General features: G+C 47.5%; 5 protein-coding genes across 5 annotated transcripts; 1 reads left to right on the top strand and 4 right to left on the bottom strand.

Annotated features, from left to right (window-relative positions):
• Positions 1-2,117: 2,117 nt before the first annotated feature.
• BKA55DRAFT_684087 (uncharacterized protein) lies at positions 2,118-2,963 on the bottom strand (the record flags this gene model as incomplete). The annotated part of the gene is made up of 1 exon (XM_046198591.1): positions 2,118-2,963. The coding sequence occupies one exon, from the start codon at positions 2,961-2,963 to the stop codon at positions 2,118-2,120; it is 846 nt and encodes a 281-aa protein (XP_046054627.1).
• A 182-nt stretch (positions 2,964-3,145) lies between these two features.
• Positions 3,146-3,742, bottom strand: BKA55DRAFT_670734 (uncharacterized protein; the record flags this gene model as incomplete). Its single annotated transcript, XM_046197957.1, has 2 exons — positions 3,667-3,742; positions 3,146-3,619 (listed from the first exon to the last, which is right to left on the bottom strand). A coding segment is annotated over exon 2 (252 nt), but the record flags the coding sequence as incomplete, so codon positions are not given.
• Positions 3,743-4,682: 940 nt separating this feature from the next.
• On the bottom strand, positions 4,683-6,331 carry BKA55DRAFT_589329 (uncharacterized protein; the record flags this gene model as incomplete). Its single annotated transcript, XM_046194917.1, has 4 exons — positions 4,683-5,379; positions 5,441-5,562; positions 5,619-5,875; positions 5,947-6,331. The coding sequence occupies 4 exons, from the start codon at positions 6,329-6,331 to the stop codon at positions 4,683-4,685; spliced, it is 1,461 nt and encodes a 486-aa protein (XP_046054625.1).
• Positions 6,332-6,984: 653 nt separating this feature from the next.
• Positions 6,985-7,962, top strand: BKA55DRAFT_533610 (glutathione S-transferase; the record flags this gene model as incomplete). Its single annotated transcript, XM_046189499.1, has 5 exons — positions 6,985-7,080; positions 7,139-7,363; positions 7,414-7,471; positions 7,528-7,695; positions 7,751-7,962. 5 exons carry the CDS (start codon positions 6,985-6,987, stop codon positions 7,960-7,962), a joined length of 759 nt encoding a protein of 252 aa, XP_046054624.1.
• Positions 7,963-8,096: 134 nt separating this feature from the next.
• On the bottom strand, positions 8,097-13,169 carry BKA55DRAFT_152093 (ABC-2 type transporter-domain-containing protein). Its single transcript, XM_046184948.1, has 3 exons — positions 8,858-13,169; positions 8,441-8,798; positions 8,097-8,389 (listed from the first exon to the last, which is right to left on the bottom strand). The coding sequence occupies exons 1-3, from the start codon at positions 12,974-12,976 to the stop codon at positions 8,220-8,222; spliced, it is 4,647 nt and encodes a 1,548-aa protein (XP_046054623.1). The 5' UTR covers positions 12,977-13,169; the 3' UTR covers positions 8,097-8,219.
• Between the last annotated feature and the right edge of the window lie 749 nt (positions 13,170-13,918).

Below are 13,918 nucleotides of genomic sequence, written 5' to 3'. Positions count from 1 at the left end.
CTGCGAACGAAAGATCCAATGCAGATGCAAGTCAGAGCTGTACTGTAAGAGTGAGGTACAGTAGTCTGCTCGGAGGGGCCACGGCGGGCACGCACGGGACACACACGCGATGATCCTTCTTCACCGTAAATTCGAGTGGCTGGAGATACGATTCGCGCGTTTCAGGGGTCTCTTTTTCTTACTCCACCACTGTACAGTAGTGGGTTATGTTTTAACCCCTGAGAGTGTCCAGTCGAGAAGAGGAATGGTTCTTTTTCTTTTTCTTTCTCTTTAGCTTGGTGCTTGGCTTTGTTGAGTTCTGCTTCTCTGCTGCAGTCTGCGCATCTCGCGGCGAACTGGCCTGAATTGGACTGAAGAGGGGGCTGAAAACTGAAGATGCAGGGGTGTGATGTGTACCCTCGTCTCTTCAAGGTGATGATCCTCCACAATGAATTGACGAACGATATGCGAGAGTCGCTTCGAGCAGCACGGTTCAGTATTGTTGACTTGCTCTATGAGGTGAGAAGGCTTATTTATTTGTGAATTCGAAAAATGGTACAACCCTTGTGTATCCACTTGTCTTGTGTTACAGAGTACAGTACAGGTGTTGATATGTGGTTGAGTAGAAATATCCCGGTTGGATGATACATGAGCACACGACTTTATACCAACAACGTCTTGCTGTAACTGCTACTGTTACAGTACATACTTTGCCACGGAGGACCACTTATGTAAAAATCAGCAGACGGTGAAGCCCGAGGCTACAGCAATTCAACAGTTCGCGTATTGTACAGCAGAACCTAACTCTTTAGCGAGGGCCCGACTTACATGGATGTCCATGACACCGAGTCAACCAATTGCCAACTCAGCCATAAGAACCTCGTTGTTCTGTTCAGAATTTTCACGAGCTGACTCACAATGTTGATAATTCATCAACCGTTAGACACGTTGAAGTGACCCGTAGGGCTGAAAAAAAGCCAAAATGGGGAACCTCCCGCGCCGTCCCGCTGTGGCCCACGCTGAGAGAGTGCGCGATCGTGGAAAAAAATCCCCGTGCTGAAAGAGAAACCTTACACCGCCAATGCTTATATCGTGAGTTTAAAGTGTTTCCATAAATACATGTTCAGCTGTCTAGTGCCACGCTTTAGAGTATCCTGGAGACTTCGGTTGATGGTATCCACAAGTTGGGTGTTAAATGGAAAGAGTTGTCAGCTAATGTTCAAGAGAAAACGCAGATGTGGCACAACGGGAAATATCAGACCTCTGATGGCTCCCAACCAAGGTGCCAGTTGAATCCTTTCTAGAGATCGGATTGACATTAGATTTCGAAGAGTTTGTAAGACAGGTGAAATTGATAGTTCCAGAGTAAACTTAACTTGTGCTCGTTCAAATGGCATCATTCAACATGGGGAATTTCGGAGCTCCATGGGATGAAGGGGCCTTAATGAGGACGTAATTAGCAAAGAAGAGAAATAATTAAAATGGCCCCATTCAAGCTCTTGTATTTGACCCCATCATGTGTAGATGATCCATCATCCCCGAATGACTCCTTTATGGCTGCCCCTTGAATGCCTACCTACAATAATGACATCAAAGATAGGCATACAATCATGATACCTCACGAGAAAATGAGCACTTTCACGATGTGTTTGCAGCCAAGACAGAAGAGCAGGTATTTGTTCCTATGGGGCGGTAGCTATGAGGTCAACTTTGAATGGATAACTAGCCTTCTCTCTAACCAGCAGTCTCTTAATCTCCCAACCAAGGGTAGCTCTGAAATGGCCTCAAGATGACCTCCATATGAGCCCAAAAATGAAAGGCTGCAATCGTCCAGAAGACTTTCTCTGCTGTCAAATGACCCCAAAATGGCATCTAAGCACTGTCTTTCAGGACTAAAGTCCGAAGATGTCTTCCCCCAAATCCATTCCTAGAGCCAATTGCCCCAAACCCAGCGAAACATCCAAGTTCACTCAATGAGAAGCACAGATTCTTCGTTGCCAAGCTTCTCCCAGCCCTCTCTGTCCGGAAACTAAGTGTCGATGCGTAAAGTTCTCTCAGCGCACGGTAGCCCGCCAGGATAGGTCTAAAGTAAAGGCCAACACCTCGACAACCTTTCATCATAGACAATGGTAGCTCCTTCACTTCAGCGGGCTCTCCCGTTGAATAGTTGGCGTACTGTGCTGCATCAAGTCGGCAGAGTAAGTCCCTGGCTTCTCCGAGGCTAAGGTGTTGGCCTCGTCGCGTGAATATACCTTTTGCAAGGCATGTTCCGACAGGCCAATGACCCCATCTGATCCCACGTCGAAGTCGGCGGGGTTGATGAGGCCTGCTCTCCCTGCGATTCGGAAGACTTCATTATGGACGACACTCATGTATCGCCCCGCAACTTCCACCGAGAATGAGCCCATTTCCAGGCTGACTTTAGACGCTGATTTCATCTTCTTCGAAATGGGGTCATAGAGCTCCTCCTGCATCTTTCGCTTTAAAGATGAATACGGAGTCGTGAGAACTGAATTAGGCTCAACAGAGAAATTGGCTTTGACGTTTGGCTCTCTTCGTGCCACATGCCTCATTGACCAGGCGTTAGAACCCTCTTCCGGGACGATCGTATGCAAGTCGTATTTGGCACAAAGAAGGCCATGCTGGGCAGGAATATGAGATGGCCCAATAGTCCAGATTGACCCCAATCCCATCAGCTGATGAACTCCTGGCAGAGAGAGCTCGTTCAATGGCAGAAAAGGCTCACCGAGAGTAGAGCCCTCCTGCATGGGCGGATTAAGGAACGCGAATGGGATAGCGAATGCCTTGAGTGCTTCGAATCTGTCCTCCCAATTGACGCCATTGATGGCGAAAACCTGTGCAGAGACCTGAAGATCCCTTTGGTAGTTCTTGGAAATGAAGTCAAAGGGATGCAGATACGCATCAAATCGGAAGAGTTCATGAAACTTGACCCAACTTGGAAAGTAGGCAATGAATGGGCCCATTTCAACCGAATGGAATGAGGTCTTTCTTTCAGTCGAGTCTTGACCCCAATGGCGGTTACTGTCGCTTTGAACCCAAAACCACATAATCGCGGCGTATAGTACTTGATTCTTCGTAATGAATATTGTTGAGTTCTTTTCTTGGAAGTCATCGACCGCTTTCTAAACGGCATCTGGAAACTGACGACCTGTCATCCTGAACGCAGGAAAGAGGAACGGAACAGATCGAGGAGATTCAGCATGACCCTCAGATGCGCAGACCGGAGTGCCCAAGAGAGTGGCCTCGGCGATACGCTGATCAGAATGGGGTCTTCCTGAGGAATCTTTGAGCTCATTACTAGCTCGTTGTAGGTAGGGTGCAACCAAGAATTGATTTGCCGACTGGGAAGAAGGGCATTGCGCGGCACTTGGCGCCTCGGCCAAATTGGGGTCTTCCATGATAGAGTCGGAGACTACAATGGCATCAATGAAGGTAAACAGATGAAGTTGGGCCCAATAAAGAGGTCAAGATGGCCTCTTCAAAAAGGGATGCTTGTTGTGAGATTGGCCGTGTTGTGTTAACTTGACGTCAGGGACTGGCGGGCACCCACTGAACTGACAGCGACCAAGGGACCGTCTTTGGGAGGTGACGGTTATTAAAACCGAGTATCGCTACTGGACTGTTTGATTAGAGGAAAGCAATGGACGATGGTAAGAAGAAACATACAACGGAGGTGATCACGATGCCGGAGGAGCCTATCTGCGATAGCGACAGTACAATGGCTTGGGATCTAAGAAAAAACTGTCAGAGATAGACAGCATCAAGGTCAGAAGAGAAGTGGCATACCATAAGCCGAAAGACGCTAAGAGACTCAAGCTGATGTGGATTGCAAGATCGGCTTTCTTCACACACGAAGCTGCGTTTGGAAACTACAGCGACCGAGAAAAAGGACACAACAACCAGGAATCTAATGATCAATAATCAGTAAATGAAGCGCAGAGTATTCATAGCATATTACTTTACCTTGAAGCGTCTTATGATATGAGTTGTGAGACCAAGACTCGACCCTGGCGATGCTTGAGTGTGTAAATGAAGGGATGCGAGAGAAGGAAATTAAGAGGTAAAGAGAAAGTAATGAAAGCAAAGGAAGCAAAGGAAGCAAAGGAAGCAAAGGAAGCAAAGGAAGCAAAGGAAGCAAAGGAAGCAAAGGAAGCAAAGGAAGCAAAGGAAGCAAAGGAAGCAAAGGAAGCAAAGGAAGCAAAGGAAGCAAAGGAAGCAAAGGAAGCAAAGGAAGCAAAGGAAGCAAAGGAAGCAAAGGAAGCAAAGGAAGCAAAGGAAGCAAAGGAAGCAAAGGAAGCAAAAGGATGTAAGGAGATCGCATGAATTGTGGAGATTTTTGTTTTCTACTCATAAGTGAATGAGCTCCATTTTTATGTCATAATGAATTTGACGGTGATTCACTGCCAATCTGAAGTAGGAGTTACTATTGAATAGTCTTAAGGAGCTGTCAGGGGGGAAAAGAAAAGGGTTCTAGATAGTTTGCTCTGGTGCCTGGTAAGGACCACCCTTAGCATGGACCATTACCCGAGCTATCTCAAGTATTGTCTATTATTTTGACGCCTTAAACATAAATATATTACAGGAACACATCACTAATGTCGCGAACGGGATTTCCATAGCCTTTTACGGACGTTGGACCCAGAGTATTCTTGGCGACGTACCAACAGACCCCTGAACCAGCATCACAAAGCGCTCAAGTTCGGCATTTCACTCAAGTCGATCCAGGGCATTCGGTGTATGATCGAAATAAGTTGATTCCAAGACACCAGGTTCAGTTCTTTCATTTCGTAAGCTATCATTCGCGCCAAGATTGAATGGTCCTGGTCACTAGATTCGCTGACACTGCATAGAACCAGGAGCCAAAGACGAACAATCTGCAGGTCTACACTGCAGTTCCATGGAGTATCAGCTTTCAGATCATTCGATATTGTTTTGAGGAGTGTGGAGATATGTGCTTGAGCAGTCCCGGGATAAGAGCGGCATCTTCGCTTTACCCATATAATCCAGATGATAGCCCCAAGTCGAAGTGCCCCCAGGATTGTTTCGTAAGGTGTATCAGAATGTGAAGGCTCCGATTGTTGTTGATTCAATAAGTCATGCGCAATTGGGTTCAAAAGGAGACCCATTTGCTCTTCGTCGCTCCAGATGGCATCGCCTTTGGTCGCCTGCTCAGTCTGGAGGAATGTTGCAAGTGCATTCAAGTCGCCCATACATGCAAGAACCGCCAGAAAGCGCTCATCATACATTATCTCTTCGTTCGGGAGGCCGAGAAGCGGATCTGGAAGCGTGTTCAGACCTGGGCGAACGAATGCGTCCATGTGCATGGGTAGTGGAAATAGGGGCTTCGTGTTATGCAGAAGTGCTGCCGTGATATCGACCCTGAACGGCTATCAAGTCACTGAATAGAACTTATAACGTAGCAGAAGGGGTTCTTACATACCATGAAATCATGAATAGTAGGTCCTGATTATTCTCCAGGGTAGAGATGCCACCTCTTGCCTCAATCACCATCCGGATACCCCTGATATGGACCACCGCTTGATCGAAATCAAGGTTAGTAAACTGAAGAAACATTAGCCTTGCTGCCAAGAAACAATTAAATATAACACAAAGCTTACATTATAGCAAATCAGTGCCAGCACCGCGCTGATAACGTTGTCTGATGTTGCCCATCTCATATCGGAGCTCGCAAGTCTGGACTCGATACATTGAATAGTCATAAGAGAGCGCTCCAGCGCTAAAGAATTGAGTTCTTGGGCTGAATGGCGGTATAGAGGAATAAGAATATCCGGAGAACTGAAGATTTCTTGGTAGTGCTTCAGGAAGGCAGACTTTCTGAAGGCGAAGGGAGACCAAAAAGTGTCTGCCGAATAAGCTGTACCTATCCTCAGATTCAGTACGTACTAAATACATAACCAGATTACCATAGGACTGAAGTTCACTTACTGCCGCTCACCGCATTCTTCCCCGTGGCCATGATAAGAGTAAATCCATATGCAGAGAACGAATCCTCTCCCCATTCCTTCTCGAAGACGGCCAATGCATACAAGGTGGGTGTGCCTGATGCGACCTGACACCTCTCAGGTGTTGTTTTATTGCCATAATATCGAATCTCTGAACTTTCTTCTCTACTGGTGTTCTTTTGTGTCTGCCATGTCAAGGTGACGTACTGGCGGTCCTTTGGTGGCTTTCTCCGAGACTTCCCAATATCGAGCATAACATGGCGACGAACCTTGGAACTAATTAAGTTACCGTGATTTCGATGATAAGGAAAATTATTTTCATTGGTATTAATGAAGAGGAGACGCTTCTTCTCTGGAGGCTCCTCCATGCCTGCCGTTGTGACACCAACTAAACATGTGTCAAAGAATAAGACAAAGGATAAGGAAAGGAAAGGGCATTTAGGAAGCATGCAAACAAACAATCCAGTCAATTTAATATCTAGGGTCAGATTGTGAGGTCATCAAAACCAAACGAGGCCACCTACAAGTTGAGTGTCTTAGTCTTAGGTGGGTGATTTCAAATGCTCCGCGGAAGCAGAGAGGATTGATAATCACACAGATCCTTACCGTTTTCTATATACCATTTACCGTTTCTGGTATATATCCGAGCATTTTTATTTCATCCTTCACCTTTTCGATTTACCATTGCCCTTCTTTAGCAAGTGGCCAACGGCAATTGTATGCAAGGAAAAGGTTGTGAAACAACAGATCCCCAATCATCTAAGCCTCTTTGGTGGTACCATGAGCCGTTTGAGGTCAAGAAGAAGTTATAAAATTGATAGTTTTTCAATATCTGGCGGTAGGTAGTGTTGAATAATGGCCTCAACTTTCGAACGCGAAAGAATTGTAGGGGAATAGGATGCGTATAAATATGAAGCAAGAACCGTCGTGAATTAGAAGTAGCAAGAAGCCAATGAGACACACAAAAATATCACCTCTATTTACCATTAAACTGTTGCAAATTTTTGGAGTCTCGACTACCATGTCAACCAAGAATATGATCACTCTCTACTGTGAAGGCACCCCCAACCCACTCAAGATCTCCATTGCACTTGAGGAACTTGGCTTGAAGTACAACGTAAGAGCCCCTAATCCTTTCAAAATCATTGTCTCTACTTCTGACACAGTCCATATAGGCTCGTGCAATCAAACTCTTCGCACACGAACAGAAAGAGGAGTGGTTTCTCGACATCAATCCCAACGGTCGCATCCCAGCCATCGTTGATACAGACGAGCATGGCAACGAACTCAAGATCTGGGAAAGCGGTGCTATCTTGCAGTATCTTGTGGAACGGTATGACAAGGACCACAAGATCTCGTATCCCCGTGGTACGAAAGAATACTGGCAGATGACGAGCTGGGTAAGTGCCATAAATCTGCGTCGTGGACACGTCTAACTAATGTCTCGTAGCTCTTTTGGCAGGTCAGCGGTCTTGGGCCTATGCAAGGCCAGGCAAATCATTTTGAGAGTACGTTCCCGGTATTGATGCGAGATAAAAGGGGTAGCTGACCTGATATAACAAAGTGTCTGCTTTTGGTGATTATCCATATGCCCTGAACCGGTACGTCAACGAAACGCGCCGCCTTTACCGAACGATGGACAAGGCTCTTGCGGAAAATCCATCCGGATATCTTGTTGGCGATCATCTCAGCATCGCAGACATTGCCATTTGGCCATGGACTACCGCATACAGTAAGCATTTCACTCAAAGTTTATATGTATAAAGGCAACTAATTTCCATATGTAGAGTACAGTGGCCTGTCTCAGATTGACGAATTCCCAAACGTCAAGGACTGGATGTACAGGCTTCTCGAGCGCCCTGGTTTCGAGAAGGGACGCAATGTGCCCAATCCTCATATTTACCTCCAGCTCAACGAGCTGCCGGATGAAGAACTAAAGAGGCTGGGGAGAGAGAGGTCAGTTTGGGTTCAGGAGGCTATGAAGCGTGATGCTGAATGACCAGCTGAGTCCCTATTGAGTGGAAAGGGCAACGTTAAATTGCCTTTCTACACCCTCAGTTAGTTAAGGGGCACATCGACGCTCGGAGAGAATTTATATCACAGTCGCTACTGGAAACGAGATGTTAAATTGGTGTTAAATGTAGTATTAAAGGCTATACAATCCTTCGTTTGCGAGCCCGATTTGTCTATTCTATCTTGAATCCTCGCTGGTACTTTTCCATATCCTTTCTAAATTGCATACGCTAAATCAATTTCTTACTCCTCCTTCTTTCGCTGAAATGGCTTCTTGATTAGATCCACCAACTTGCCCAACCCTCCAAAAATTGTTCCGAAGCCGAAGCTCCATCCTCGAACACGAACTGTGTAAATAAAGAAGTAAACGAGCATCCAGTTGGACACACAGAATGCTAGGAAGATACCAAAATCTGCAGTATGTTAGTACATTGTATGAATCAGGCTCGGTTGGATCAACATACCTCTCCACTTGTCACTCGCGTCAATATTGAGCGACGCTAGGTAATCGTTGCCAGAAGACATTGGGCAGAACTCGCAAGCGCTCGTCGCGTTTGGGTTGAGTAGATATCCTCCAGCGGAGTCTGCAAATGCTCCCGCATATTCTTGACATGTTTGGCCTGGGGGAGCGTCAAACTTGGCAGTCTCTTCAGACGAACACTCCACTGGAGTGCCATCAAGAGTAGCTGCAAGGATGCCTCCAATCCAGTATGTAGAGGGGTTCGCGTAGTACATCCAGAACCTCCAGAAGACTGGAAGTGAGGCATATGGGCGAACAACACCGTTGAACAGACCGAACATGACAAAGAAGAAAGGCAAGACCTAATCCTGTTAGTACGAAAAGATATATTATTGGGGACAATACTGGGGGCAAAACTTACATTGGAGATAACGGTAAAGCTGGGGGCAAACGCGCAGATCCACTGACCCCAGCTTGTCATGAAAAGGAAGATGAGAAGAGTCATCAGGAACGTGTAGCCTGAAACAGAGCTCTCGGTTGGAAGCCCAGTGGGCCAGTACCATAGGACAAAGTACAGCACTGCTGACACTACAGCCGCAGGAATATCAGACACAATGTTGGCAGTACAGAAGGCAAACCATCCGTAGATACGAGAGGGATACTCTCGAGCTTGCCAAAGAGCCATGTTCGTAAAGAACTTAGGAACAACACCGTTGACGATGGTGGGAGGAACTGTCACGATCAAGAAGCAAGTGAACATGCGGTTCTGCATATCCTGCATCGTGTAGCCAAGTTTCCAGAAGGTGAAGCCATTAAAGATGCCAAAGATGACCGCAATGAAGAATTTTCCATAGATGTAAGAGGGATCGCGCCAGTGCTGTCGGAACATACGCTTGGTCAACTCGACCGTCTGAAGCCAAGTTGGCGCAGCAAATTCAGAGTGCTCCTTGTTTGAAGAAGCTACTCCCTCGGTTGCGGAACTTCGAACTCGCTTAAGACCATCGATTTCTTCAAGCACTTTTTGAGCTTCCTCACTTTCAACCCATTCCTGATTCCAATCAACCTTGGTACCGTCAGGCCGCCTGTGAGGTCGTGCAGCAGTCTCAAGGATGAATTCGGCGACGTTCTTGTTAGGAGGACAGACAGCACCGCGGTCCGAGAAGTACTTAACAACATCTTCTCCATTCTCACCCATAGGGCCAAAGTAAAATGTGTTACCTCCAGGGTTCAGAGCAAGGACCATATCAAACTGCTGAATAAGAACAGAACTTGGCTGGTGGATGGTGCAGATGATCGCCTGACCAGCCCGGCTCAGCTTTCGGAGGAAACGAACAATCGAGTAAGCAGACTGCGAATCAAGACCAGATGTGGGCTCGTCAAGGAAGAGAAGCAGTGAAGGCTTGGCCGCCAGTTCAACGCCGATAGTTAGACGCTTGCGCTGTTCCACTCCGAGGCACATGATAACAGCATCTTGCAGGTCATTGAGCTCCAGCAGATCTATGATCTTGTCCACGTATGCAAGTTTGTCAGCACGGCTGACAGATTTGTCCTGTCGCAGAATGGCAGAGAACTCAATAGCTTCTCGAACAGTCTGAGTTGTATCATGCAGATCACCCTGAAGGCAGAATCCAGTGTTTCTCTGAAAGTCCGCACCGAGAGATCGTCCATCCACAAGCATCTCGCCTGTAACGACACCAATGCTTGTACGCTGCGAGAGAATGTTGAGGAGTGTGGTCTTTCCAGCACCTGAAGCTCCCATGAGGGCGACCATGACACCAGGTTTAGCATATCCGCTGACCTTGTTCAGAAGCTTCTTCTCACCACCGAGGTATGGGACTGTATACTCGATGTCCCGCCATGTGAAGATGGACTCGCTGTCGGTGATTTGTTCCAAGGCCTCGTCTTCGCTGCCTGGGTTGAGGTCAGCGACAACGCCAGAAGAGCTGCTGGCACCATTTCCAACGACCTTCTCGTCATCGACAGGGGATTCGGCTTTGCGTGCTTGTTCCTTAGCCTTTCGGCTCTTCTTGAAGACCAAGGCACCACCACCACCTTGTGTGAAGCTGACCAGCTCTGTTGCCAAAACCGTGACAAGGATATAGAGGACAGCAAAAGCAATGACAACGCCAAAGTTTCGCCACAGGTTTGATCGACTGTAGTTGTAGGTAGCTTGTAGATAATCGCTTCCTGAGACTGACTGCGCATTGACTGTAGCTCCACTGATAGCACAACCCTGATATCCAGACTGAACTCCAGGTCCCTGCGGAACTAGCTGAGAGGGAGCACATTCCATAATCCTATCGGACAGCTCGTTGGTCAAGACAGCCTCGAAACTGTAACTGATGGGGTTGATCCAGTACAGCCAGCCGAACCAGATATAGTCCTTCAGTAACTGAGTCTTGGGAATGACGTATCCGGTGTAAATAATGAGCAGGTTGAGCGAGATTCCAGAAAATCGCACAGCGGTGTCAATCTCAGGGGACAAGCTAGCAAACATGCGATACAGTGCTGTAACCATGATAGTTGTGGTATACACAAAGAGCATGTAGATCCAGAACTTTGATACGTCCACATCAAGCCCAGTCATGAAGTACATGATCAGACCAAAAATGCAGACTTGGACACCGATGACAGGGAAGTCGAGCAGAACACGGGCAAGGGAAACAGCTGAGGGGCGATAAAAAGCATAGTCGTGGTGGCGGGCAACGACAGCACGTCCAGATACAGCCTTCATAAGCTCCGAGAGCTGAAGCCAACCCAAGAAGAGAATCGAGAAGAAGATGGTACCGCCACGACTGAAAGCACTTGCAGTGTCCTCAGTTTGTCCATAGAAGAGAGAGCCTACAATGAAACCGTTCGAGATGATGATAAAGAGCTTTGTCCAGAGTGTTGTGGTGTCACCGAAAAGGAGCCAGGCTTCTCGCTTGGTGCAAGCAAGGACCTGTCGAGGGAACGAAATAGTGTAAGGAGACTTGTCGGAGACGTGCTTTGACTTCGACTCCTGGACGGCACCCTGGAACCTCTTCGCGTCTTGGTAGTCAGACTGGTGAAGAGACTCTTTGTATGCAGCAACATCAGCCAGGAGCTCTTGGTAATGTGGTGAGTTCCTGAAAGCCGACTCGAGCTCTTCTGGTGTTCGCGGAGCGCGGTGTTCGAAGCCGGGTCGGAAGCGTCGTTCGGTCGGATCGGTGATGGCAGTCAAGAAGTCTGCTGTCGTCTGTCGCTCGGGACATTCAAATCCAAGGTCAATGAAATACTGCTTGGCTTTGTTGGCGGGTCCGGAGAAGATCTGTCGGCCTTGATCGATGACTAGAACCTTATCCATCAACTCGTAAATGCCCTCTCCTGCCTGATACAATGTGACGAGAGTGGTTCGGTTGCTGATATCTGTCATAATACGCAGAGATCGTGCGTAGTCAAGGGCGGTTGATGCGTCCAGTCCCCGAGTAGAGTTATCCCATGCCATCACTGTAGACTTGGAGGCCAGTGTCTCTGCAATGGAAACTCGCTTTCGCTCACCACCGGAGACACCTCGAGTAAAGTCATCACCAACTACAGTATCTCTTGTATGACTGATACCAAACATCTTCATGAGAGCATCCACGATAACCGGAATATCGGCCTTGTCCTTGATCTTGGTCTTGTTCGTAAGAGCAAAAGCGAGAGTCTTCCACACGCTCAGAGTAGCAAAGTGAACATCGTCTTCGCCGTTGTAGTTAACCTCGCCTCGGTAGTGCTTCTTCTGCTCAGCAGCAGAAATACCACTGTACGAAACTTCTCCTTCGACGGCAGCATATGACTCGCGGTTGTTGCTGATAGCCTTGAGGAAGGTACTGCACCCAGCGCCAGGTCGTCCCAAGACAAGCATCATCTCACCATCACGAACACAGCCAGTGAAATCGTTGATAAGTGTTCGGGTTGGGGGCTTTCCGATGCGGAGAGATGGGAAATATCTGGTGAGGACATTGTAGAGATCGGGGCCAAATGTACCAAGGATAGCATCAGGTACAGTTCGAACAAAAGTCGTTGTACTTCCAACGCCTTTGACGGTGAGGTTCTCATACACAACTCCAACTCGCTTCAGGGATCCCTCTTCTTCGGAACGCTTTTCGAAATGGCCTTCTCGCATAAAGCGGCCAAGCTCGAAACCTTCGCTCTCTTCAGGACCAGCTTCCACATCGGTCTTCGAACCATCATCGTCGTCATGTTCATGTTTTTCCGACTGGACTCGGGCAGCAGTACTTGTCCGTCTACTCTGAGCTTTGCTGGCATGTGTGTCTGCTGTTCTTGTCTTATGTAGGCTCATCAAGTTGTGACGTAGAGACTCGAATTCTTGCATGGCTTCTTGGGCAGTGACATCTTCTTGTCCACGCTCGCCCCATTTTCCTTCTTGGATAACACCTGATTCGGATGAGCTGCTGCTTGCAGGATTGTGTTGTCCACCTTCGACAGTTTGTTGAGAAATGGGTTGTTGTTGCTGCTGCCACATAGAAGACTGTGTGCGGCGAAGAGCATCGCCGTCTACTGTGTTTCCCAGCATATTGACGGCGATGGTACGAAATTAAGGGAAGAAAGAAAAGTTGTGTATGTTGTAGTTATTAAGAAAAAGACTATGACGTGCAGCCGGTGAGCGGCACCGCTTTGATATTTGTATGCAGTTATCTCTGTGGTCTGTCCTATCAAGTGTTTGGCGATGAAAGGGGAAAGACAGGTGAAGATAAGCTTCACAACGGAGAGCTGCAGGACAGGCAGGAGCTTTAGTAGCACGCAATGATGGTTTCCCAACGCCTCAACCCTGAGAATAATTGTATTTATAATGACCCCTAGTTATGCACAATTTTTTTCCTCCGTAGTGACGTAAAGGTGCCTCCCGTACGCTAAGGGAGATGGAAGGGATTTAGACGAAGAGTGTCCAAAATAACTTGCTCAGTTGTTAACCATAATAGGTAACAGTGTCAGCCATTCTTTTCTGTCGTTTCTCCAGAGCTTTGTCAGGGTGTGGATGCGCTGCAGACTGCTGAGAATGGAGTTTAGCTCTTGTTTCCGAATCTTTGTGCCTAACGTTATGGAGTTTGTGGAGTTGCTGACTCGGGATCTGAGATAAGGCCCCACTGATTTTACTTTAACAGATTCATGCCAAGTCGCAGATCCCTTCTACCGGCCGGACATTGCAGCGTAATCCATCGGGTTTTAGCGCCACAAACTCTGAATTCCATCTTTTGCTGCTGCATACGCCTAAAGGTCGGGTACCTGAACCGCTGAACACGTATAAGAGTCGTCTCCGGGCTTGTCGGATATCTCAGTAATACAAGAAAGTGGAACTGTTTACGCCGTAAGAGTCACATTCATTTGCTCTATCCTGAACTGTTGTTGAGAAATGAGAACATTGATGGATGGACATTTTGTATTGGTAATCACAGCGAGCAAACGGCTTGCCAAGGCCGTTGTGGAACGTTGATTACCGCTACCAATGCAATGCACA

This window comes from Fusarium redolens (genome assembly GCF_020744475.1).
Source record: "Fusarium redolens strain MPI-CAGE-AT-0023 chromosome Unknown BKA55scaffold_2, whole genome shotgun sequence".
Taxonomy (NCBI): domain Eukaryota; kingdom Fungi; phylum Ascomycota; class Sordariomycetes; order Hypocreales; family Nectriaceae; genus Fusarium; species Fusarium redolens.
The sequence above is the reverse complement of the archived record's forward strand: the minus strand, read 5'-3'. Positions and strand labels throughout refer to the sequence as shown.

Coding starts and splice junctions, on each gene's coding strand:
- BKA55DRAFT_152093 (XM_046184948.1), bottom strand. CDS start 12,976: ATGCTGGGAAACACAGTAGACGGCGATGCTCTTCGCCGCACACAGTCT. Junction 8,799..8,857: donor GCTTTACCGTTATCTCCAAT/GTAAGTTTTGCC, acceptor TAACAGGATTAG/GTCTTGCCTTTCTTCTTTGT. Junction 8,390..8,440: donor CGCGAGTGACAAGTGGAGAG/GTATGTTGATCC, acceptor AACATACTGCAG/ATTTTGGTATCTTCCTAGCA.